The 27,975-nt window shown below is 29.3% G+C and overlaps 2 protein-coding genes across 3 annotated transcripts in view; one reads left to right on the forward strand and one right to left on the reverse strand.

The window, feature by feature from the left end:
• Positions 1–9,143: 9,143 nt before the first annotated feature.
• LOC135926280 (sn-1-specific diacylglycerol lipase ABHD11-like) lies at positions 9,144–10,133 on the reverse strand. The gene has a single exon (XM_065462087.1). The coding sequence runs from the start codon at positions 10,106–10,108 to the stop codon at positions 9,179–9,181; it is 930 nt and encodes a 309-aa protein (XP_065318159.1). The 5' UTR covers positions 10,109–10,133; the 3' UTR covers positions 9,144–9,178.
• A 576-nt stretch (positions 10,134–10,709) lies between these two features.
• Positions 10,710–27,975, forward strand: part of LOC135927573 (unextended protein-like) — a 29,531-nt gene continuing 12,265 nt past the window's right edge. The window contains exons 1-6 of one of the 2 annotated variants that reach the window (XM_065463647.1): positions 10,710–10,749; positions 20,221–20,735; positions 21,500–21,827; positions 22,183–22,693; positions 25,738–25,932; positions 27,058–27,343. In XM_065463647.1, the coding sequence (XP_065319719.1) occupies positions 20,544–20,735; positions 21,500–21,827; positions 22,183–22,693; positions 25,738–25,932; positions 27,058–27,343 (1,512 nt within the window). In that variant the 5' untranslated portion in view covers positions 10,710–10,749; positions 20,221–20,543. The remainder of the gene's footprint in view (positions 10,750–20,220; positions 20,736–21,499; positions 21,828–22,182; positions 22,694–25,737; positions 25,933–27,057; positions 27,344–27,975) is intronic. The other variant, XM_065463646.1, reaches the window with a different exon arrangement.

The following is a 27,975-nucleotide window of genomic DNA, read 5'->3' on the forward strand; positions in this document are numbered from 1 at the left end:
TATAGGTGAAAATGACACAATTCATATAATTAATCACAGCTCCTAAAGTATAGGTAGAGAGCTACACTATATTTTTATTTTGTAGATGAGGAATTTAACTACTAATAAATATATAATTTGTTCTGTTTGTTAATGTTTCAAAATATTATGGTAAAAATGCAAAATACCAATCATTTTACCCCGGTCTCTCCTACATGAATGTAATCAAAGTTCTGAATCATTCTGGTATAATCAAATCCACATATTCTCAAAAAGGTTTTTTCAGGGTCGTGCAGATACTTTCGGCCGCCCGGGGCGAAAATAAATTCGGCGGTTCTTATAAAACCCCTTTTTACCTCTAGGAAAAGAGAATTCAAAATATTTTCAAAAAAAGCAAAGAAAAAAAGGAAATCTAAATAAAAAAATAACGATGAAGGATGAAAATCTAAATTAGCAAGGGGGGGGGGAAGAGAAATTCAAATCAAAATTAGCAAAAAAATATCAAATTACAAAGAGGAAATTTAAAATGAAAGAGAAAAAATGACGAAATTGGAATAAATGCACAAGCAAAATAAGATTTTATGGCCCCTAACTTAATATTAGCATTAACCTTTTCAATTCAATCGGGTCATATTGTTGGGAAGCCTTTTCTCTAAATTTTTTAATAGATGCATGGCTTTAGATTTATCTTATTTCAATCGAAGAGCGCTACTTAAGTAAATGGTACCTACCATGAACTTCTACACCCCCCCCCCCCCCCAACCCCATAACCCCTAAGCCAATAAAAATTTAATCTCCTATCTCCGAATACTCTGCCTCTAATGTTGTTAAACAGCTCTACTTGAGCCCATATTTTAAATTTAGCCGATAAATCGCATATTAGTACAAAACATCTTAAAAATATCTGACACATATGTAACTCTTGATTAAGATATTTTATGTTGATGGGCTAATATATTTTTTTAGTAAATTAAATTTTCTAAACATGACTATGAGTTCCCTGGTGTGGATTAGAAAGACCCTACATAAGATGAAAAGATCTCTCACAAGATAGATTTCACAGGCAAAATATTTTGTAGAATATTGGAAAATGATTGCTTAATAAATTTGTCATGTTATCCCTTGTCTATGGGTTTGAGTTAACTTAGAAGTAGAAATTTTTCTAGATAAACTTGGAACCCTTGGACTACGTTTATTCGCCAGTTTCCACATTAAAATGCCTCCTACATAATTTGAATGAGTACCTATTCCTCAAAATTAAAGGTGCCAAACAAAAGATTCGTAAAAAATTGTGCGAAAAAAAAATGTATTTAGACAATATCTTTTGAATTGTGAGGTTCCCACAACTATATAAACATATGGAAGATAATGTATATGGAAATACATCTATTAATCAAATTTTAAACAATTAACTCGAAAGATGAAAAAATTATGGACGTGGGCCATTTAACCTATCTGCCACATGGCTTCGGTCTACCCTAAAAAGTAACTCCCCTATAAAATTCAGAAATTTTACCCTGAAATATTGAACTATTTTTAATTTATATTCATTTTTATGCCAAAATTTTTACATAAATTAAAAATTAAGTAAAATTTCATAAGGCTGTTTCCACAAACATTTTAAAAAATATTTGAAAATCTTCAAAACTTTCGAAAATTTTAATGAATCCGTTATGTTAAATTTTTGAACTTTATATTTCTAGCTTACATTTTGGACATGTTTTAATTTTTATATTTAAAATAGCATTTATTTATTTACAAGAAAGTTTCTAAAGTTTTGTGAATTTGATTTTTTTTAAAATATTTTGGACACACACACAGCATAAACAAAATTGTCTGAAATTAAATATTAAAAAACGCCCGCATAATACAGAAGATCGAACTTTATAAAAAATTATATTTTTCTAAAAAATTTAAATAAGGTATTACGAATGACGAAGTAATATTTATCAAATGTTTGTATCTTAAAAAGTTATTTTTAGCTACGTAATTATTTTAATAGTCACTTTTTCTATTAATCATAATGCTAATTTCTTTTACAAAATATTGTTAAATATCATAAAGTATCTATATTTTTTATAATTAAAATTATTTATCTATTAATTATAATAATCCTAATATCATATCTATGTTTGACATCTGAAAGTTAAATAATGTATTTGCGAAAATATTATTATTGACTGGTTATGATAGATTATAGTTATATAAAAAAGGTAACTAAATAATTTAGGACAAAAGGGCTATATCACGTATCACGTAAAAAATGCATGAATGTGGGGGAATATTACTAATAACATGACTAAAAGAATGACTAAAAATAATAAATGACTAGAAATTATGTTTAAAAATAATTTTTTTGTCTCTTTAGCTTTCACCTTTTCCGGTGGTAAGCTCCTTCGACATCTCTCTCCACTTTATGTTATTCATACAATCTCTTTTATCTAATTTATACTTCTTTATATTGGCTCTAACTTTATGGCCCCATTGAAGTTTTGGCCTTCCTCTTTTACATTTGCTTATCACTTCTAAACTCTCAACCTTTTTCCTATATAGTTCATAGGCCTTCTTACTGTGTGCCCATATTACCTAAGTCTGGTTACCATTAACTTAGTCTTAATGGGCACTACCTTTAAACTACTTAGTATTCTTGTACTGCGCACTTTATCCTTTCTTGTTACCCCAGCAATAATCCTTAGCTTTCTCATCTCCATAGTTTGTAGACTTCACTCGTCTGATTCTTTGATTGGCCATGTTTCCGAACTATATAGAATAGTTGGTTGTACTATGAAACTGTAAATTTTCCCTTTAATTTGTGTGGGATTCTTTTGTCAAATAGCACTCCAGATAAAGATCCCCACTTTAACTACCCTTGATTAATTTTACTCTTTATCTCTTTTTCTATTGTGCCGTTTGTTTGTATAATGGGCCCAAATATTTGCAGCTTTCAATTGCCGATATCTGCCATTCATTCATATCAATACTCTCTGTTTCATCTCCTCCTATCACCATATACTCCGTCTTTTCTCTATTTACTTTTAGTCCGTGCTTTTCTAGGATATTTATCCAACTAACTAAACTTTCTTTCATTTCATCCTTGGATTCGGCAAGTATCACAATATCATCTGCAAATATCATATTCCACGGGACTGTTTGAGGTATAGACTGTGCTAATACATCTATTACTGTAATAAAGAAAAGTGGGCTGAGAGCCGACCTTTGATGAACTCCTTCAGCTATTGTGAAGCCTGCTGAAGTACCTGTTGTGCTACGGACCATTGTTGTATGGCCCATATACATATCCTGTATTATTCTTATATATTTTTCGGGAACCTTTTTGTGGCGTAGCGCCTACCAGATAAGTTTTCTTGGGATTCTATCGAAGGCTTTTTCTAGATCGAGAAACACCAGCTTTTTGTTCTTTTCCCTGTATTTTTCTTTCATTTGCCTAATTTACTGGATAGCATAAGTTGTTGATCTTCCAGGCATAAAGCCAAACTGAGTTTCCTATTTCGATTATCTTTTTTCTATTATTTTTTTTGTATAGTTTTAGTTTAGACAGTGTGACATTAGTTTTATGCCCTATAATTTTGACAATTGTGTGGATCCCCTTTATTTTTGAAGATAGGAACTAGATAGCTCAATCTCTATTTTTGAGGTATCTATTCATTTCCCAGTATATTATTGTATAGATTTGTGAGGAAATGTATTCCATCATCTCCTAGTGCTTTAAGGCTTTCTATTGGAATATCGTCTGGACCCCTAGCTTTGTTGTTTTTCATATGCTTGAGGCATGTGATTATTTCTTTTTCTGTTATAGGTTGTACAAGGTATTGACATGGGGAGTGTTCGTCTAGATGTAGTATGTGGGGATTAAAGTTGAGAGGCTCCTGAAAATATTCTTTCCATCTATTCATTATTTCTTTTTCTTTTATTATCAATTTCCCATCTTTATTTTTGATTACTTTCGGAGCTCCGTTTATATCCCTAGAGTTCTTTTCTTGCTGTTTGGCTAATCTGCATATTTTATTTTGCCCTTCTTTGGTATGTAGTTCTTCATACATTTCATCATATGCCATAGATTTGGCCCTAGCCACCGCCTTTGTAGCTAATCTCTTGGATTTTTTGTATCTTGTCTTGTCATCTGGGTTTTTGGATTTGTACCATATTTTATAAAGGGGTTTTTTCTCCCTTATAGTGATTTGTACCACTTCATTCCACCACCATAGTTCTTTGTATGATTTGTTGCCTCCCCCTGTCAAGCCTAGTGTCATTTGGCAGTGTCTATTAATCTGAATGAAAGGTCTGTCCACATTTTTTTCACTGACTTGTGAGGAATCTATTGTTTCAATCTTTGCATTGATTGCAAAGGCATCTGTCATTGTTTTTAATTTCCCCCATTTGATGCATGGTTCCAGTTTTATCTTGTTTTGAGTGCATTTATTTGAGATGTGTAAATCCATGACTATTAGCTAGTGTTGTACAGCGATATCTTCTCCTGGGATGACTTTGCAGTCTATTACATCTTAATCTTCTGCGAGAGATTATCATGTAATCTATCTGTGTTTTCGTACCCCTTTCGTATGTTATTAAATGACTGTCTTTTTTCCTATAGTAGGTGTTGGTTAAGGCAAGGTCGAAGGCTTGCATAAATTTCAGTACGTGCTCTCCTTCATCATTTCTTTCTCCATATCCAAAACCACCATGATGCCTTTTGTAGCTATCTCTTGCTTTCCCCACATGCGCATTTAAGTCACCACCAATTATGACTAGGTCATCCTTAGGGATTTCCATTATAGCTTCACCAAGGATAGCTCTAAAGTCATCTTTCTCTTCTCCCTTGCAACCCGTTTAAGAAGCATATACTGAAAGAATGTATAGTATTGATTGACCAATGCAGAGTTTTATCTTCATTAGTCTATCAGAGATCCTGTTGACTTCTATTACTGTGGAGGTTAGATCTTGACTGAGGATGATTCCGACACCGTTCCTATTGTAACATCCATTATAGTACAATTTATACCCATCTCCAATCATTAAAGTCTTCTGACCTTTCCATTTCGTCTCTTGAATGCACGCTATATCAACTTTTCTCTTGTTCAACATTTACCTTTAAGCGTCCCAATATTCAAACTTGCTAATCTTGTCTTCTTTGCTTTGACCTTTACTTTTCACAAAATGGAGATCTATACCCTGCGGGTCGCTTGGAGAGAACTCTCTAGCTTTCATATTCATATTTCCATTTGTTTCCTTCATTTTGTTTATTGGACAGGTATCCTTAGCACCCGGCTGTCCAGGCCTGTCGGTGACCGGGGTGTCCTCTCTAAGCTCCGAAATTCATCTTACCATATGTCTTTACACATCAGTCATCGAAGAAAAACTTGAATGTTTTTATGCTCCTTACCAGGATTGAACCTGCGTCCTTCTTCGTCCTTCTGTTTCCATGCATAAATTTAACCCATTAAGCCACCCCGGCGATATATGGAGATGATAATCACCTGAGGGAGAAAAGAAAATTGGAGTGACAAATCTCATAGGAGATTCTTTGGCAGAAATAAAGTCTCTTATTCTGATTCTCAAGTTTTGGTAGTTACTTTTTCTCCTTTGAAATTTGTTTATCCAGCGTCTACATGACAAGATTTTCACTGGCTGAAAACCCCCTTCAAAAACCTTTGCCTACCTCCTCTAAAAAATTGGCCGCCTTTGGCGGCGTTGTCTCCTTATTACTACTTTTACCTTTTAAATTTATTAATACTCTTTTCAGAGAATTTATTAATCTATCTCTACTGCCAACTATCGATATTTTGTGAATATAAAGAATTTATTTTTTAGATAATAAATTCAATTAAAAACTACATTATTTTCAATGAATTAAGTAATATGGCATTATGAGCTTGCTGAAATGATAACAGCAAGTTTTATTTGGAAATTTAATAGATAACCCCCCAAAAAATTTATCTTACCACCATTAAAGCAGCCTACCCCTTACTCCCAAAGCAGCCTACTCCTTACCCCTTTCAAAAAATAGGATACTGTTCTTACCCTTCCCGCTCATGTAGATGCTGTATAAAGCCTCTCACCATAAAAATTTCATAGAGTATTAATGGCGATGGTGACAAAAATTACATTGTTGGTTTAAATAAATTTTTTAAAATATGGCTTATAAGGCTCGATGAGAATTGACTTGGCTTAGATGTCGAAAGTGTGCTCCTAGTCTAGAGAGAAATAATTGCACCTAGGGTATTACGATATTATCAAGTTTTGGAACTATCAATGAAAATACTAAGTAGTTCCAGGGTATACGGTATATTAGCTTTATCAAAAGTCTTAATCAGGATTTTTTTTATTGATCTGTGACGGGGTTAGCAATGACGAGATTGGTTGTAAGGATAGTGGTCTTGTTAATCATGATTTGTCCGTAATCGACGTAAGTAGAAGGTGTAGCTATGTACCCGCCTAGGCGCCAGTTTGAAATTATTCTAAGTTTTTTGCTTTCCTAGATTGAAGCTAGGGATAGCCTCATGCCATTTGTAGCCAGTCTTGATTTAGAGATGATAGTATTGGAATTAACTTCGAGTGGAACGTTCGATTAGGGTAATCAATAGAACAAGCAATAAGAGTGGCACCCGATTCTTTTTTTTATATGAAGGGGGGACTTGTAAGAAGAAGAATTAAATATAATAAAAGCTAATATCAATAATGGCAGGGGAGAATGGATGCCTCTACTACCATATTTGCTAGGCAGAGGAGGCGGAAGCCAGCGGTGAAGAATTTTAATTCTGGAGGTATTCCAATTATTTGATATTGAGTACGACAAAAGTTAGGAGATCCCTATATTTAAGAATTAGTGAAAACTTATCTCATAGTGAGTAGTTCTTTAGGAGGAAAAAGGCTTGATAGGAAAGTTTGTTAACTAACAGGGGTCTGAGATTAATTAAGGTGTCCAAGGGATGAGTTAGATTGTTTGCTTATATCGTTTAGAAAAGTGTAAAGGAGATGGGGGGGGGCAATATAAATTTTATATTTTCTATATAAAATAATATTTTATATTTATTATTGAAATAAAATATTTTTTAATTATTTTATCATTTAAGTTATTAGCACGTTGTGAAGTTTGAAAATTTTGATAATCCAACTTATACTGGAAGGAAACTTAGAAAAAAGGTATAGGGATTAAAACGTTTAAAATATATGAATTAAAGTAAGAACCGAAAGGTTAGATATATGGGCTGAATTAAATAAGAATTATAGGTAAGATAGATATCGTTTAGGGTTAGTTTATATTAAACTTAAAATGGAGATATAAATAATGTGGTTATAGATATGGGTTAGTGTAGGGATTAAAAAGGTTAGCGATATATGTTAGGGTAGAAAAGAGGTTAAAGACATGTGGATTAGGATTGGTACAAAAAGGTTAGAGGAATATGCTAGGATTAGTTGATATTAAATTAAAGAGAGATATGGGTAAGATAGATTAAAAATATATTGGTTAAGGTAGGGACTAAAAGAGAAGGATATGTATGGTTTTAGTCCTAATTAAATAAAAAAATTGATGAAATTCCAATGATACTAAGAGCTAGTGGTGAAAATTTCAGGATAAGGATTACTAAAATATAATATCATCATCGAAGAGATTAAGAATGACATCAATTAAATAAAGGGGAGATAAGGGAAATCCAGGTATGATTTTGGAATTAGAAAGAAGTGTGTAATCAATAAAAATAAGAGGTTGGTTGCCTTCTTGTCGGTAAATATACGAAATGAGAGATCATTCTTTACGTGATACGTGATGAAAGCGTTTTCGCCCTCTGGCTGTGGATGCAACAGAGCTTTTCTCAAAATCCATCAAACTGGATATTTAATTTAAGGGGAGAAAAATGAGGAACCCTTGCTTGTGGGCAAGTCACACGTACTTGTAGGCACATTAAACGTCTATAGGCATACCAAAAAGTTGAACAAAACCAAAGCCCATACCCGAGAACAACAAAATAATTATATTACTTTATGGGTGGGGATGGCTGATTTTAATTTAAAATCTTTAGTGTAAGTTTTAATAATTACTATTAATATTGAGATTTAATGTTCATATCAATTAAATGTCATATTACCTTAAAAGAGAAAAAAAAATTAAAAATATATTATTAATTTCTCGTGAAATAAGATATTTCATTTTAATATTTTAGTCTGATTAATATGGTATTTAATCTTGGTATTCAATATTTTTCATTTTTATCATCCATTTACACCGGATAAACCGAACCTATGATTTTAATGGCTTATCGAGTGTATAAAATTGAATAAATGTAATAAATAAAATAAAAACTTTGATGAGTGATCTGAATTAATAACTCGGCGTAAATTATTTATAAAATTTTTTAAAAAATATTTTTTTTATATTTTTTGAGAAAAATTTAAAGTAACAAGTAGCATTTTGAGTTACCCTTACTCCAAAAAAAAGAAAAATGTTATTAGTTACCTTTTAAAACAAGTAACGATCCTTTTCCTCAAAAAATGTAACAAACTCAAGAAATCTGATACTCATGGAATTTTTTTAATTGGATGAAATATATTTAAAGTTAAACAGGGCTAGGGTTAATTAAAGGTTTGAAATATTAGGTTAGTGTAAGATATAATTATAATGGTTATTAATATGATTTAATCATTTTTATTAAAACTTGTAATATCTGACAGGTAATGTGATTAAAGAATTTCCGTTATAGCACTGCACACAGACACATAACATTATTTATTAATTAAATCTAGGTAATATGCATCCATTTATTAGCACTTATCTTTTAAAACAAATAAGCAATGATTTTACTATTAAAGGGGGGAGGGAACTATTGGGTGTAGCTTTCCCCATAAATTTTATTAGAGAGTATGCCTTTGGATGTACTATCTTTTTATAAAAATATTTTTGGGCTATCACTTCTGAATTGTTTATAGTAATCAATTTGCAGGTAGAGGGGTGTGTAGGAAATTTGTTAATTTAAAATGATATTAATGAAAACATATTTCCAAAGAGTGTCCACAACTTTCTAGTCATACTTATGAAGCTTCAGGTAATGAATTAGAGAAATAAACCTTTTTCTTCATTATAAATAATTTTTTCAATTAAACTTTATAAAAAGTTTAAGACTTGATTGAATATGTAGGAACACATAAAATAAGTGAATTAATAGTTTTATTCAATAAAATTATCCTATTTAGAATTTATAAATGTGTCAATTATATTGATTAAAGCTTGTGGCTGATCCATGTGTAACCAATGGCCAGAATTGTCTAGTTTTTGAATTTGACAATTTGGAAAATGTTTAAATATTGATTCAAAATCAGTTATATTAACATAATTTGATTTTTCACCATATATAAATAATGTTTTAACTAAACAACTATTATTGCTGACAATATCCATACCTTTAATACTGTGTTTAAGTGATGAGATATTGAATTTCCATTTATACTTAGATTTGTTTTTATTATAATACAAATTCATTAATAAAAATTGTCGAATTCCTGGATCAGTTATGCCTGCAGTTTTCATTATATCTTCTATCTCTTTCTTGATATTGTTATTTTTTAAATAATTATCTAAATGGATAGATTCCAATACCTCAAAGTAATTTGTTATCTCATTAGATAATTGTGATTTAGAAATAGGAGTAATATCCAACACTATAAGTTTATCAACAATACCATCTTTAATTTGATTTAAGGCAAGTTCCATTGCAATTTTTCCCCCCAAACTATGTCCTATCAATATGAATTTTTTCAAATTCAATCCATTTTTGTTAATAATAAAATTTTCAATGGATGATGCATATTCAGAAATATTCATAGGTTGCAGGGAATGAAAGCTGTCACCATGATTAGGTAAATCCAAAGTATATACATTTCTTTTGCACTTATTTGCCAATAATAGAGAAGCATTATTCCAATTCCGTTTTGAACCAAAAAGGCCATGCAATATTACAACTGGTGTATTGATCATCGTTTGATCATTACCCACAAGATTATAAGCTATTTGTTTATCATTGCTTATTTTAACCGAATTTTTAAAGCATATATAAAAACGCTTAATTAAATTTATTGAAATATATTTATACAGTATGAATAGATCCAGATTTGGCATGTCAAAAAACAAAAAAAATCATTCATTGTTTAGCAACTTATGAATGAGATCAAAAGCCCAATTATTTTAAAATTTAAAAGAGAATAATTAATATAAAGTACAAAAGTTTTAATCAAAAGTGATAATGATATATATGAAGAATATATATTACAATTTGAGCTATAAAAAATAAGATAAATTTTTAATAAATTATAAATATCACAAAATGCAAAATAAAAAGTACCAAAAAAAATTTTCTATGCTGAAGGGCTAGAGGGAAATATAATGTGGAAATTATTTATTCGCTTAAAATGATATCTACGAAAGCCATAAATTTTCCAAAGTTACTTAAAGCTGAATTAAGCTAACAATGAAAGTAAAAATGAGAGCTTAAAAAGTTAAATAAGCCATTTGTTGTTCAATCTATAAATAGTCACTTACTAAATATCTGATTATGTTTGACAATATTACATTATTCTGTATATATAGACAATGTCAATTAATAAAATATATATAATAATTATCTATTAAAAAACTTATAATCAAAAATATATCTAAAAATAAATACGAATGTCAATTATTCTATTTTCGGGTGATGGTACTTAATTATTTTCAAAATATTTTAAAAAATAATGATTTTAGTATGAAATAATCAAAAGCAGGTAAAATTTATGTTTTATAAGCAAATTAAAACTTTAGAGTTTTGAACATAAATATTCCTGATTAATAATTTATTTATCATGTGATTATTTATATTTATTTGAGTTATTTAAAATCACAAAATAATTGTGCAAGAACATATTGCAATAATTATGGAACTTTAATTTTATATACATTTTATTTAGAGATAGATTATATACTTTATGATTATAAACTAAAACTATTGTCACTGATTAAGGCTTTATTAATGATTTATTTTATATAATGTGATTTAAATCAATACACCTATATATCTAATTTATAATATTAATCTATTAAACTTGCATCTTAAAAAAATATGTATGAACTCTCTTAATAGAGTATTTATTTAAATCAATAAAAATATTTTAAAAATGATAAGTTTACTTTCAACAATAGAATAAATATAATCAATTGATAGTATTTAATTTTTTTTTTTTAGCTAGAGATGATTTTTTTTGTGTTTACATATTTTATACAAAATAATTTTAAAAAAGACATTTTCTTTATTAATAATCCTTATTTTTTTAAAAAATAGATAGTCTATATTTTTTAAATAAATAATCATTATTTTTTTTAAAACAATGCTAATATATTCAAAACTAGTCAGAACTTGCTATTTCTTGGATCTTGCCAATCCATTTATCACGAGTAATTATTATATTTGGGTTTATTCTTAAGTGCAATATTTTTAAATAAATTTTTTTAGAATGTATGACAATTATATTAGTTTATCAAAAATTTATTAACGAATTCATAATAATCTTCCAATTTAATTTAATAATTATAAGTTATAATGTATGTTGTTTTTTAAAATGCTAGCTAAATATAATTGCATTTAAAAAAAAAATCTAGATAAAAAGAATTTATAAATAAATATAATTGTTTTTAGGTTAAAACATAGGTAAAAATAACATAATATACAAAAATTATAAATATAACTTATATAAGACATATTGAAAAATTTGTTTCTTGATGTTTCAAGATATGACTAGTTTTTTTCTGGGACTTATCTGATATGTGTTAAGGGGACTTACCACTGTTCTCCTCCTAGTTAAGAAATTTAAATTTAGTTATGAAAGGAATTTATTTTGTAAATACTATTATTCTGAATTTATTATTTATCACCACATAGTGATGTTACATAATGTGAACAAATTGGAATGTAGCATTTGCTAAATCAAATAATGTATTTTAAATGGTTGGGTAAATTGTTAATGGCAAGCATTCAAAATAATTTATAAAAACAAACTGGTTTACTTTTTCTATATTTTTTTATATTTATTTTGTGCCAAAATTCTAAAATGGATATGAAATGGGTAAATATATTATTTATTATTTTAATTGATAATATTAAAAATTTACAATATAGTGATCTTAGGATATATGGATGACAAAATTATAATCACACTTCAATTTAAGCAAGGGATATGTTACCATTTTTAAAATTACAAATGTACTGCAAAAACTCAATTTGCAAGCACACTGATAGATTTATGACAGGCTATGATGAATACTAATGTTCCAGGTCAATCCTCAAACATGAGTCCCATTAGGATAAAACTTGTCATATGCTAGAACACCTGCAAATAAATTTTTCCTAATTAGTTTATCAGCAATTTTTATAAATATATAGTAATTTTCCAATTTAATTTAATAACTTTAATTTTAATTGTTCTTTAAATACTAGATAAATATAATCATTTAAAAATATAATTCATGTTGAAGATAATTAAAAATTAATATAATTGCTTTTGTGTTAAAACATAGGTCAATATTAATGAAATGGTAAATATGAGTGAAGCTTATTGTATTCAAACATTAATTTAATTATAAAAATTATAATCAATTTTTTTATTGTAATTTTAAAATTAAATATTGTCATTATGAATTAAATATTAGAATAATATAAATCTATATTTAAGTGATGAAGCATTAATAGAAGTAAGAAAATAAATATTTGCATGGCAATTTTTCCAAAAAAGTTATCAATTATAAGTAAAACTATTTAATTTATATATTATATTTAAAAAAAATACTATTTTATTTTTACTATGTAAATTTAAATTAAAAAAAATAAACATAGGATTAATATAGAGATGCTAAAAGAAAAAATGCATTATATATATTAAATAAAAATTAAATTTTCTTTTAAAAAAATTATACATTCATTTTCATTTAAAAATCATCAAACCACCCATTTTCTTTTAAAAATAATAATTAATTAAAATTTAAAATAAAAATTGACAAAATTTGAAAAAAAAATCAAAATTTCCTACCAAATATATATTGATATAATTTAAATAAATTTTTACAAGCTTGAAAACCAAACCAGAATTAAAGATAGTTATTTTTTGCGATGATGAATTTTAAAAATGAATATCAATTGAAATCATTGGAATTTTAAATAACCTAATCGATAAAAAGTTTCAAAGAATTTTTAATTTTTTAAAATTATTTGAATTCATCGACATTTTAGCTCCAATTACAGCAAGGAAAAGCCTGGGATTTTCATCTTAAATATGAAATAAAAACTTATAGTAGAAACGGAGTCAAAAAATCATTTATTTCGAATAGGAAAAATTTAACAATTAAACTTCTTATTCAGTAAAAATGAATACCGTCATATTGATAAATCTTAATTTAGAAAATGAAAGATTAATTGCACTTCCTATAGTTGATCTAAAAATATATTTTTGGATTAAAGATCGTTCATACCTTCCCGATCCTCTCTTACAATTAATTAATTAATTAGGCAGCTGTATTTTTTAAAAATTAATTTATCATTCACGAATATACACTTTGGTGTTCAATCGTTGCAATCTTTTGCCTTCAGGGATTGAGAATCATAGGTTTCTGAACAAAATCTATGTAAAAAATTTTTTATCGGGAGCCGGGCTGAACTCCATTTAATTATAATTATTTTATTTTTTTATAAATATTGCCATTAAAAAAATAATAAAATAAAACAATTCAAAACGATGTTCATAAAATTGAAAATAAAAAAATCAAAAAAAGTTACAAAGAGAAATATGCTAATCAAAAAAATGTATCGAAATAAAGCATCAAAAATAATATCACGTCATCTAAGCAGAATTATTTACCAAACACTCCCTATTTATCCTTTTTTTAAAAAATAGCTCCCATACTTTTACAAAATTTATCCATTCATTTAGTTTCAAATATAATTACAAAATGGTGGCCCCCATACAATTTTTTTTCCCAAACTTATCGCTTCAAAAAATGAATTCTCATTCCAAAATAGGTAGATTTGAACGTGAATGAATGCAGATTTAAAGATGACTGCCATTCATTCGAAAATAGTTTTCTTTTTTTTTTGACGGGACACCGACTCACATTTAATCCCCCCTCTCCCCAATTTTCAACTCCCCCCACTCATTTAATTTTTTTTGTCTAGATACAGTATTTTTAAAATTATATCTCTTTACAGGGCGGCAATTCGAGTGGGGTCTACAGGTCTTTGAAAACAAGCAATTTTTCGTTAAAATTGTTAAAGCAAATTCAAAGTACCCATCAAACCCTTAGTCTCTTCGGACCTGGGCAGGTTAAGACAGACCCCTTTTTAAGGAAATGAGTATCGATTAAGCTTCTATTATCAAAATTCTGTTTCCAGCAAGTCCTGCCCCGAGACTAATCGTATATTTGGAATAGGATTATGAAAATTTTTTTTTATTTTTTACAAATTTCCCCATTTAATAATGCCAATTTTTTTTAAAAAAAAAACCACAACAATCAATATTTTCTTATTTATATGATGTCACTCGAAATCAATGAAATTATATATTTTTTTATTTCGTTTTAAAATGTTTTTTTAAAGATATTATCGATTATAAAATTATTGGTAAACTTGATAAAAAAAAATTGATAATTATATTAATAGATAAATAATAATATCGATATGTATAATGTTATTTTATAATTATTTTTTAAGTCAATATGTCACAGACTTACTATGTATAATGCTATAAAAAATTTAATATAATATAAAAAATTTTTTGATCCTTTTACACCTTTTTATACGATAATAGCTCAACTCATGGAATATTCAACTTAAGGAACCTTTTTAATTAGATAAGATATATTTAATATTAAACAACCATCTTACTTGAAGTAATGGTAGGATTAAAGGTAAAAATTTGATAATGGGTTAAGTTTAAAGATAAATGTAAAATGGGGTTTTTACAAAATTAATTTTTACTAAATAATCTTGTCAAATCGGACAGATCACATGATTGTAAATAGATGAATCGAAATTTCAATAAATCAGCTGTTGTAGCGGCAATTTCCTTGAGTTGGAATCACTAATACTAAAGTTTGAGACTAGGATGAAATTCTAGTTCCGGCTCAGTTTTTTTCTTCTTGTATTTGACCCAATATAATTTAAAATAACCTTTTATATTTACATTTTATTATAGCGTTTATCACCTATCTATTTAAAGAATGCTATCGTGAAAAATTTTTTTAAAAAAAAGATAGAACACTTTAATACTAAGTCGACGATATAACCTATAATAATGTAGTTGTATACTTTTTGTATAAACACCGCGACTGGTCCTGTAAATTTTTATAAGGGGGGCTCCTTCCCTTTTCCCTAAATTTTAAGAGAATAGTTTAATTACTGTTCTTATAATTTAACCGGTTCGCAGGGTGACCAATTTCTCATTCGAGTTTCCGTTTGAAGTTCTAATGCTGACAAATTAGCAAAAAAAGACGCAAACAATTTTCTTATCTTTCTTCTTGTCAAAATGTTTAGAATAGAGATTTAAAATTGTCGGGGTATGGATAATCTGCTTAGGAAAATAAATAATCTGGGTGTATTAATTATTATCTGGATATATTTTTATATTATTATTACCGGGCTATCTTATTTTGTCCAATGCCTTTTTTTGTTCGTGGTTATTTTGGTCCAATATTTATCGGGAAAAGTCATCATCGCAAATGTTAATACGCGTTGAAGGAACTATCAGAGACCCATGGGGCCTGAACCTGAATGGGCTGTAAAAATGGTATGATAAATTTTTTTTTTAAAAAAACCCTCTAAAATGAATCATAACATTTTAACCGGTATCATGCGTTTCCGGTTGGCATAATTTTAAAAATGAATTTCTTGTTTCCAGAAATTTTAAAAAATGGATTTCCGGGTTCCAGAAATTTTAAGAAAGTGGGGTTTCCAATCTAGGCCTTGGTTTTCAGATTTGTCTATGTTCCGAACATCGGTTTAGATTCATTCAAAAGTCCTCCGAGTGGCTCGTTTGCATATTATGCTAGGTGAAAATATTTCTCGTAAAAATTTATCCAATTTAAGTATTAGGCGTATTCAAGAACGAATAGGAAAAACTCATTATTCGGTTTTGAATAATTCGTTATTCGATTCATATTCGGTTTCGAATAGTCCTATATATGTGTTAGCGGAAATGTGTTATTTTTCCAACTTTTAATCTTCATTTGAACGCGTTTTTTTAATTTAAAAATTTGATATTACTGGAAATTAGTGATCTGCATCTGGCCTTTGATAAATTTAGATATATTTAATAAAATTTCCAAGGTCTGACCTGACCCGGCCCGAATTTTTTTTAAAAATATTAGGCCCGGCCCACTTTCTTTTTTTCTTTTTTTTCCTTCCTTCCTTCCTTCCTTCTCATTTTTTTTAAAAAAAATTATAAATTCTCTTGACCTGATTATTTTAAATAAAATTAGGCCCGAGCCCGGCCCGAAGCCCGTTTGGGCCGAGCCTAACTTTGCAGATCTCTACTGGAAATTTCAATTATGTTTGGAATACCTATCCTACGAATTTCAGACAATTTTGTCATGAACTTTTTAGCTCAATTTAATTTATATTAGTTTTTTTCATAGATTTTTCGCATAAATTATAAATGACTCTAAAGTTAACGGTAAAATTATCTATAATTCTTAATGAAGGTTTTCTAGACATGCTGGAATACATTTTTTTTGATAAAATTATACTTTTAAAATTTAAAAAAACGCACTCAAATGATGAATGAAAGTTGGGAAAGTAACACATTGTCGGAAAAAACACATTGTCTCTTGTATATATATAATATGGTTCGACTTAACCTTACCTATCGAAGAAAAAATATTAGAAAATATTACCAACCAAATCCTATTTATTTAAAAGTTTATAAAAATTTAAAATTATAATTAAATGATCGAATGTTTGAAGGGTAAGTGATACAAAATCTCTCCGTTTGAGCCGATTTTTAAAAACGGCTAACTCAATATTTTAACCAGAAAAATGTTGACTAAGCCTCGAGATTTGGCTAATAGTTGTCCAAACCTTTGTGCCATCTATGAACACAAAATTTTCAGGCATGCGCAATATGTTTTCTAGGTAAAATACTGAGTTAGCCATTTTAAAAAATTCGCTCAAATAAGAGCGATATTGCATCATGAGAGGAGGGGGGGAAGATCAATAAAGGGTTGATTTAACCACGTTTCTTTTTTTTTTGCCATTTTAACTGGAGATCGGCAATTTGAAGAAGAAAAAAAAATTTATCACCTAAAATTTGGGGAGATTGAAAGGGGGGAAAAATTCAGATTAGATCTCAATAAATTCGCATTTGATGAATGAAATTGGGACAGATAGGACTTTCTAATAATCAAACGAAGCGTATCAAAATGAAAGATAATATCCCTATCATAAAAAATTGCAAATTTCCTCTTTTTTTTGTATTTTTAATTTTTCTTTTGCCCCGAGATGAGAAATTACCCTCATTTTTTATTGTTACCTTTTTTATTATATAAAAATGAAAAAGAATCCATTTGTCATCATCATGTCAATCATTCACTCACTTCCTTAGTTTTTATTTACTAAAATTGTTTTGCGAGCAAATTTGCAAATTATTACTAATTATATACTTGAGAACAAGTAAGTTAGGTTCTTGCTTTATTCAAAAACAAGTATGGATCGAATAATAAGTTATTTCTATCGGTTTCTTTTGAACGTATCGAATATATTCGTGTTCGATTTGTTCAAAAGAATTGAATACGAATCATAAATTATTCGGTAATTCGTTTATGTACCAGTTGCTAGGTAGTACATTAAAATATCGCTCCCGCGATAAAACGAAATTGAAAAAAACCTCCTGAAATATATTAGAGATGTTTATAAGAGGTATTGGACCAGGCCGTGCTCGGGCCTAATTTAAAAAAAAAAATTGGGCTCAGGCCGGGTCGGGCCTAATATTTTTTAAAAAAATCGGGCCGGGTAACCGGTTCGGGCTTTGGAAATTTTTTAAAATATATTTAGATTTATCAATTTTATATTGAATTTTTAATGTAAAATAAAAATATTTGTTTTATTTATAAAACTAGACGCATGGCGTAGGCATGGGGGGAGGGTTTGGGGTTCAACCCCCCCCCCCCCCCCCCCCCCCCATGAAAAATGGATTTATTAAAATTTTTTAATTTTAATTTAATAAATTCTTAATAAACGCCGATTTTTATGTTTTAAATATATTATAAATAATAATAGATATACACATTTGATTATTTTTATATTTATTAAAAAAATTTTATATTATTTTGCATTTCAGAAAAGTTGTCTAGTTTGTCATATTCTATAATATAAAAATTTATATTTCTCATTTTCAATATGAAAAAACAATCATCAAGCAAGGAAAAAGATTCAGCAGATGCCGAAAATCTTTTGCAGGCTATTATTAAGCCACAGTTTTTAATTTCAATTCAATGTGTTTTTATTTAATTATACATATGATTTTAGCAAAATGCTACAAAAAATTGATTTAGATTTAAGGGAGATTATGAATAGAGCAAAGAATATTGTTGAAATATTAACAAATATCAGAGAGAATGTGGATGAAAAATTTCATGAAATATATGAAAAAGTAAAGGAGATTGCTAATATGTTTGGAATTGAAATTTTTAAACCTAGAGTAGTCTCTAGACAATCCAATCGATCAAATATTGATACATCCATCTACTTATATAATTGTAAAAAATTACTTTTTTTTAAATAGAGTCTTTATACATTATTAATTTTTAATATTAAAATCTGTATTATATAAAATATCAACATTTTAAAAATATTTAAATTAATAAAAATATATACATGTTAAAATAAAGGAATAAAATATATAATAAAATACCCTAAAATTTTGTTATATGAAAATATAAAACAATTTTAACAAATCCAAAAATATAAGCAGGCTAAGCCCCCCTCCCACATGATAAAATCATGGCTACCCCACTGACTAGACGCCATATAACATACATATGTCTTTTATTTTGAGTAATTAAAAAATTAATTTCTCTATTTAAATAAAATAGGGCCGGGTCGGCAAAATTTTTTAAAAAAAATTTCGGGCCGTGACTGGCTTGAAAAATTAGGTCCGATGCAGATCACTAATTCTTAGGTCCAGCCCGGTTTTTATATTTTCTGTTTCAAACCCGGCCCGCGTCTTTATTTTGAAACCCGGGACCGCTTATAATACCTTTCAAATGGCCTCGTGCAAACTGTTAAAATGGTAAAATTACCGTTTGGCGTTAGCAACCATTTAAAAAAACGCAAACACGTTTACTCTTTTTATTTTTCGTTTTATAATATTTTATAAAATGTAATATAAATAACTTACTTATCTTATTTATCCTAAAAAGGAATTACTTAGAAATTAAAGAAATAAGAACGCAGACGATAATATTATTTTCAAAAACCTTTATTTTTTAGAACTTGTATTAAATTTTGAATCGATGATATTAATAAAAAGACTAATTTAAACAAGAGACACGTTACGTTTTTCATCTTTTAAAAATTACGGCATAACATAAACGCTCAATTTGTGCGCACTATTAGACAATTCTATTTTTTTAGTCTGAACCCGGCCCGATACTCGGGCTGAATATCCGGGCCTGCGGATATCTTATATATATATATAGTAGAATATTTTTTTTTTCAAATATCTCATCATAATTTTTTTTTTTTTTAAATTAAAAATATATAAATTAAAATTGAATTTTTTTTAACTTCAAATTCATTTTTACAAATAATAATAAAAAAATCTAATTTACTTCGAAATCGATATCTTTTCCTTATTCAAAATCAATATGCATTTTTTTTCTTTCTAAAAATAAAAAGTGCAAAACTTTATGAATTGTTTTAGTTTTGTATTTTTCGAAAAATATTATTTTTGGAAGCCATTTTCTCTCCTTCCCGCCAATCGTACACGTAAATAAAAGCTAACTAATTTTTGTCAAATTTATTTTTTTGTCAAACCCAATTATTTGACAAAGAATAATGACTCGTATAAACTGATTAAAATTCCTTTTTAACCTTTTATAAAAAAATATACACTTTTTCTATTTCCATTCAATTAGGAATGAGATGAAAAAAATATAAGGAAATTTATAATTATATATCATTTGATTGACATTTTTTATTTTATTGTTATTACAAAAAGGAAATTTTGCCGCTAAAACTGTTTGCAACAACTGTGAAAGGTCAAATAAGTTTTTGTTATTTTTATAATTGAAAAATGAAAATCAAGAAGAAGTTCGCGAACAAACAATTCTTTTCTTTATAGATTCGGGATTTTTCGCGATAATTCCCTTTTATAAAGGAAATCGTTATATTATACCAATTTTTGGGGGGAAGGAATAACCACTAAAAAAAGGAGAGGATGATTTTTCTAAGATAGGATAGACTCTATTGACTGTATGGGCGTTAGCCGTGCAATACGATCTTAACCAAAGGATAGCCCCGAAGAATTTTCTTCTGAATTTAATGCCCCAGGGTGATTTACCGCCATATTCACAAATCAACGTTAGAACCGTTTACGTCGATCACAAATTGGTGACCGCGAAATGCTTTCAGTTCTTCCTAACACTCCTCGTCGTTTCTCTCATATTTCATCGATCCACTCCTGACATTGGTCGTCGGGTGACGAGACAAATAAAACCTCTTATTCCTAATTCGGTACGTATTTGTATTTTTTTTTAAAAAAATCAATTTTCTTATTCATATTTTTTTGCGCGCGAAATCCCATTTAAAAAACAGATGGTTTTGACGAGCTACGAACGATACATTATTTTATATACTTAAAATCTAAAATGGTCGCTTAAATGGTTATAAGGAAATTTTTATAAAATATTATTATAATAAAAAAAAATACAATGGAAATACTCCGCCTGACCGATTATACCAAACGCAAAATTATAAATATTAATAGCACCCGCACCTTTTTTTTTGGCTTAGGTGCTTGTATAAAATATTATAAATTTTTATTGGTCAGAGGTGCTTAGATTCTATTGGTCAAGAGTGTTTACATTCTATCGGTCATTAAGAGTATTTACCTTCTATAGGTCATTGGTGTTTGGAATCAAAGGAACGCTTCATAGATAAAGATAAAAAAATTATCGATCTTCTAGTTCCAAGCATCCACAGAATCCATAAAATATTTAAATTAATAATAGAACCACGCATCGGATATTTTATTTCGGGTCCGAACCGATTTGAAGCTAACTCTTATCGTAAAAATATATCCGTTTCCAAAAAGAAAAATATTGGCATGAGAAAATTGATTTTTTATCCAGCTCGGGTACAACTGAATATTTTAAAATTAATGTACCGCCAAACCGAGTCCTATAGAATATCATTCGGCTAATCTAGATATTGGACTATGAACAGATGGGTAGGACTTTATTAAGTTATATTTTTTTATAACTCTTTTGTATCAATAGCTCAAATATAATAACCAATCCTTTCCCACAATTATTACCGGGCTGAGCAGAACGACCCTTTTCGCTTACGATTGTCACGAGGGTGTTTGCGAAGGACCGGATATTCCTGTCGACCCGATTCCATTATTTGCCGGATTAGAAACCCGATTACGAATAACCGGTACAGGCTTACCATACCCGAGTGAATACACCGGTTTTCGGATAGCCTTTGCTAGAATTCAGAGTGTTTTGGGATCCAAAGGCGGGAATGCAATGAAGGGAAAAGTCAATAATAAAATAAATGGAGTTTCGGATAAAAGCACTAATGCCAATAATTCTAACAATCAAGGTAAAAGGTCCTGTTTACAGTTAGCATTTGCATTTATAATGTTTCGCCACTTTTTAGCGTTTCCCCAGAAATGTTATAATTGTTAATTTTCGCTCTTGATCTTAATATTAACGTTTTCGTTTTAAATTTCCGGCCCTCTTCCCTCTTAAGAATGTTACATACTATCTCTTATACCGCACTTCATTCTCCGTAAGATTTCCTGTGCGTTGATTCGCGAATTTATGGACAAGTGTTTTATCACTCTCCCCTTTCGCTCTTGCTTGTTCGATCAATTCCATATCTTTTTTCCCCTCCTTTTAATACCATTTTTCTTATCCTTATTCCCCCACATCATTTCAATTATTAATTTTTTAAGATCAGAATCTCACTTATGTACCCACTTACCCTTCATCTTGCGAAGATCACATAGTGACTGAAATATTCAAACCGTTGAACCCCAGTCAAATTAAATCCCCCAACCCCATCGCCCTTGCCACCTCCAAATTGCGGGCCGGAAAGGTGGTCAGTGCTCCCGATTCGACTTTCCTTCCCTACGAATTTTCCAGTAATAATTTTCCTACTCATGTCGATCACCTACTCTTTGACATAACTCTCCCTCTATCCGATTCGGCGTACGCCCTCTGCTACCGACCCTCCCAGACTTCCAGATGGCGCTTCGCCGCTACTCGAGTCCAGAGCCAGTGGTTTAACGCTCGGACGTACCCCGTCAAATCTCGTTACCTGCTCCCCTTGTGGCTCGAACTGACCCTCGTCTTTTGTCTTTTCGCCCTGTCGGGTCTTTTCTCCGGTTTAAATTTGGGTCTCATGAGTTTGGACCGCACGGAGCTACGCTTGCTTGCCAACAGCGGAACAGCCAACGAAAAAAGGTATGTCGCGATAAACAGTTGATTAAGCCATTAAATATAAATTTAATGATATACAAGGAATACCGGTTCTTATAATATTTTTCAATATTAACAATAAATATTGCCAGCTAACTTAAACATTCGTAATTTTTTTATGTAAGTTCAATTTTATAATTTATATTGATTTTTCAAGTTAAAAACGAGGGCACATTAGACCAAGTAATGGGGTACAATGGACCGTACATAGGAGAATCATATAAAAAAATTTATTTTTAATAATAATTTGCTCTTTTATAAATAAATGTTACGGAAAATTAAAAATCTTAAATTTTATGATCAAATATGCTTTAACTTTGTATAAATATTTTAATCTTACGTACCCCGGTCTGGCGAACCCTTAGTGATTAGTCGCGATAAATTATGATACAAAGAAAATTTAATAGAAAATCTTATATGATATAAAACTCACACATGTGATAGAGTTCAAGCGTTCATTTGATATATCATAAGATATACTTAATCTTATTAGTCCTAAATCCAGATAAAAATTAATCGAACATAATTTTTTTTTTTGATTTTCTCGATACGAGCCGATGTTACTACGCATTCACAATTAGCGCTCGTTTTAGAATAGATGATCTATGTTTCCCTTTGGTCTCTAGCTGCCCCAGTCTCTCCCACATATATTATCCCATCGTTTTTTTAAAAAAATATCACCCGAGTGTTTGGTCTATCTTTTTAAACGAGATACGAACTCTTGCCCCCCCCCCCTTTCCCTCCTATCTCCGGATGTTCTTAGTCTTACATGACTTTGTAAGCCTGATTAAATAATTTTGCACGATAGAAAATCCTATTTTTTTTAAAAAAAAATATTCATATATATATATATATAAAATAATAGCAATTTAAAAAAGATTAAGAGATAGGAGGTGAATATGCGAATCATTGGATTTTAGGAAAAAGAGCTTAATTGAAATAAACAAATCGATAAATTTTCGATTTGAATATGTATTACGAAATTTAACTAATTTAACCTTACGGCTTTGTTTAAACATCTCCAAGCAGTTTTATTCATTCAATTTTACTAATTTATATATTAATGTATATTCAGGGGTAGGGATATAATAGCGTTGTTCAACATATATTATATATAGCGATATGCTAAACATCGTTCAGAAACATTTTTTTTCAAACGATACATATTAACCCTACCCAGGCGCGTAGACAGCTGGCGAGGGGGAAAGGTAATCCCTCTTCTGGTAGCAAAGATTTTTCAAAAAATTGTAAAAAGTTGCAAGAATTGTGAAATGCGAGGTACTTTGTTTGGAATAGGTTATATATTCTTATCTTAATTTTTAGCAAAAAAAGTTAAATTAATTTTTATATTTTCCACCTTTTTGTATCAATAATTTGTTTTGTGGGGATTCGTAATCTCTTGGGCCATTTAAAAAATTTTAAAATCCGATTTAACCGAAATGTATTCTAGCATGTGTAGAGTATTTACCCTATAAATTTCAGCCAATTTCACCCGTAGACATTTTAGTATTCAAAAATAATAATAATTAGAAGTAGTTCTAAAGTTCATGGCAAAATTGGCTGAAATTTATAGGGTAAATACACTACACATGCTAGAATACATTTTCGGTTAAATGAGATTTTAAATTTTTTTAAATCGCCCTCGGTAAAGGATTTAAATTCAAGAGATTCCGAATCCCCATACGACATATATATTTATTTCTCACGATAATTTTGAAGCACATCTTCTTATATCTGTTTGAACCTTAAACACTGATATGGATGTAAGCCAAAAAACCTAATTAAGAAATATTATTTAATATAAAACGAAGATTTTTAGGGAAGGAAGTTAGTGATTATTGACAAGAATTTGTTGAATATAATTATTTTTAAGACTTCTTGTGCTACAAGAACAAAAAAAGTGCAAAAAACATGTGCCCGGCACGATGAAAACCTTCAACATCAAACTGTTAGAGCATTTTTGGATCTAGAAGAGTCAATTTTGAAGTGCCTTTGGAGAAATATCGGAATGGACTGAACCAATTATTTATCCGAAGCTTGATACATTATTAGATTCAAAAGGATAGGCGATTTTTTATTTCGCTAAGAGATAATATTGACCAATAATCTCAAGAGATTTATGCGAATGTTGAGCTTAAGCTTCGCAATCCTCGACTAGCATGCTCTTCCACCGGTAACAGAAATCTCCCAACTTCAGTGATATTTTAGCTTATATTTTACACTAAATGACGATCACATAATAAAAATGTCCCGAGTGTGAATAGTTGATTATGATGAGGTTTGTCGGCTGTTTGCCATTAATCTTATTTTTTAATCCAGAATAAATTTGATATTTTATTTTTTAGTTTTTTTTTCTAAAAAATATGTTATCCTAATGTTTGTAATGACGCATAAATAATGAATGTTTAAAATTAACAAATTTAATTACAAATTTATCCATTTGATATTTGACCCTGTGTCTCTACATTTACCTAGATTACTTTAAACTCTATTTATGGGTGAAGGTAAAAACTCTAAGCTATTTTTAATACTAGAATAGTCAATGCAGAATCTCTCTTAAAAAATTTAAATTATTATATTTTTATTTAGAAAATATCGAAGAAAAAGGCTTAAAAACCATGTTTTTTTTAAACCAATATCTCTTGAATTGCTAATCATCCAAATTTAGTTAAAACATACGGCAGAAACTATCTATCAAAATATATTTTCTGACCAAATTCGAGCTATTTAGCTCAAAATGGTTAAAAATTTATGGGCCTTGTTACCCCGATTACCGTTATGCCCCGGTTTCCACTATATTATTATTTCGTGATTAAAAATAATAATGCACGTATACGATTTGTATACCATGGCGGGGAAAAAAATACGATATAATTTTCCGCTACACTAAAAAGTAAATAAAATACAAGTATAACATATGTCCACTAGGAAATTATCGAATATTATTAACAGTTGGACCACAATATAAAGACTGAATAATAAATTTTTTTTATCATTCTTATATATAAAAATTATATTTAAAAAAAAAGATGCGCAGTAAAGATCGCTCCATTGCGCAAGCGCGGTAATTTTCTGCTCTGCACTCTCGTGTTCGGTAACGTTTTGGTTAACTCTACCCTTACCATACTGGTCGAAAACCTATCTTCGGGCAAAATAGCCGTACTCGTTTCCACCATCGGGATAACGCTGTTCGGGGAGATTATACCTCAAGCCGTTTGCGCCAAGTTTCATAAATTTCATTTAGATATTTATTTATCAGAGCTGTTAAAGTATCTTGATATAAGAATGTGGTATATGTATCTAGATCCATTTAAAAAGTATCTTTTAAGAATTTTCCCCAAGTTTAAAAAAAAACACGATACAAACTAAATTTAGCGCGAGGTCAAAAAAAATTACTATATTGGATTTCGCGTGTTTACTTACCTAAAAGTTCCATGGGATTCTACTATTTTTTTTTGTTAAGCTAAATATAATCGTCGGCCTAGAATTGGAGTGCTCCACTTGCGCAAATGTTTAAAATGAGAAAATCAACATTAAAGTTTAAAATCAAATAAAAGCTTATTTGATCAATTTTCAGAGCTATAACTTTGGCGAAAATTAATATTTTTTTAATCAAGTTTTTATTTTTATACAGTATATTGTGAATAAATAAGTTATTATCCACTTTGTAACTCAAAAATTTTGAATGTTTATAGGAAAAAAATCAACATTAAAGTTTAAAATAAAATATAGGCAAATATTATTTGTCAATAATTTTGGCGAAAATTAATAATTTTTTTTAATATAATTTTTATTTTCATATATATATTGGGAATAAATAAATTATCCACTTCTAACTCAAAAATTTTGAAAATGTTGAGTGGAGCACTCCGATTCTAGACCGACGATATAACTACTAATGTTAGGAAAAGGCCTAAAGGCTATATACCAGAGCGTTCCTTAGTTACAATAAAATTTGTAAATTTATACAGGGTAATTTTTAAATATATTATATAATGCCGTATATTGAAATTCACCAAGTTTCGGAGAACCCTGCATCAGTTAGGGCGAATTCTTGCGTAGTATATAAAATATGCTGTATTTATACTTCGGCACGAATATGCGCTAACTAATGCAGGGTAAGGAGAGAGCAAGAAAAGGGTAGTTTAATGCGGAAACTCTTACCCAGGGCTCGACAAGATCTCATACCAGAAGGTACCCCATTTTTGTATTTTTTTTTAATCCTCTGGTAATTCCCATTGGGAATCTTAATTTCCGAAACAGATCCTCGAGGGAAATTAATTCTTATATACTAAAGTAACTAAATTAAGATCTGAATTTTTTTATTTATGTTCGCACATCCACCAAAGGTACGGGCTTGAGATAGGAGCCAAGACTGTGTGGATCACGAAATTCTTCATGGTCCTGACCGCGCCCTTGGCGTATCCCATCTCTCTCGTGCTCGACAAAGTTCTGGGGGAGGATATAGGCAGCGTGTATGACCGTCAGCGGTTAATAGAACTCGTCAAACTTTCCTCCGCCGATTTCGGGGGAAACGTGCTGGGCAAAGAAGAAGTGGACATCATAACAGGCGCCCTAGTCATGAAGAATAAAACGGTTGAGCAAATCATGACTCCCGTTCGAGACATATACATGGTATATATATTCATATTATTATTATTTCTCATTGCTTGAATATTAGAATGATCTATGTGTTTCTTTTATTATTTCGTATTTTTTTGGGAACCCAAGTAAAACATGCTTCTTTAAAAAAAGCATAGGGTAATGAAAAGAGATTATGCTAGCTTTTTTTTTCTTTATAGAATTCTAAATGGCCCTCTAAAATATGATTTATAGACAAAAAAAAACAAAAATAAATACACCTTTTAGCTTTTTTTTTATATGATATCATCGTATTATGTCAAAAACTATAAAAACCCCCCAAAAGTACTTTTCTGTAAATAATGCTCTATTCTAACAAATATTTTGAACTAGGACTCTCCTGTTCACTTAATTTTTATTTTTATTATAAATCAAAAGGAATTTATTAATTTTTTGATAAAATCTGAAAGATAAAATTATTGTAAATTTAATATGTGTATATTTGAATTTAGTTATGAGTTATTTAGAAAGATTAAATATGATAGCTATTTATTTGAATGGGAAAAGTTTGAGGTACAACAATATTTCCCTTAATTAGATATCACTCAATCTCTAACCTATATCAAAGAATTCACTGAAGTTATTGTGCGTCAGCTGCCCCCCCCCCCCTATTTTTAAAATGAATA

The sequence above is a fragment of the Gordionus sp. m RMFG-2023 genome, chromosome 3 (assembly GCF_954871325.1).
Source record: "Gordionus sp. m RMFG-2023 chromosome 3, tfGorSpeb1-WG-v2, whole genome shotgun sequence".
Taxonomy (NCBI): Eukaryota; Metazoa; Nematomorpha; class Gordioida; order Chordodea; family Parachordodidae; genus Gordionus; species Gordionus sp. m RMFG-2023.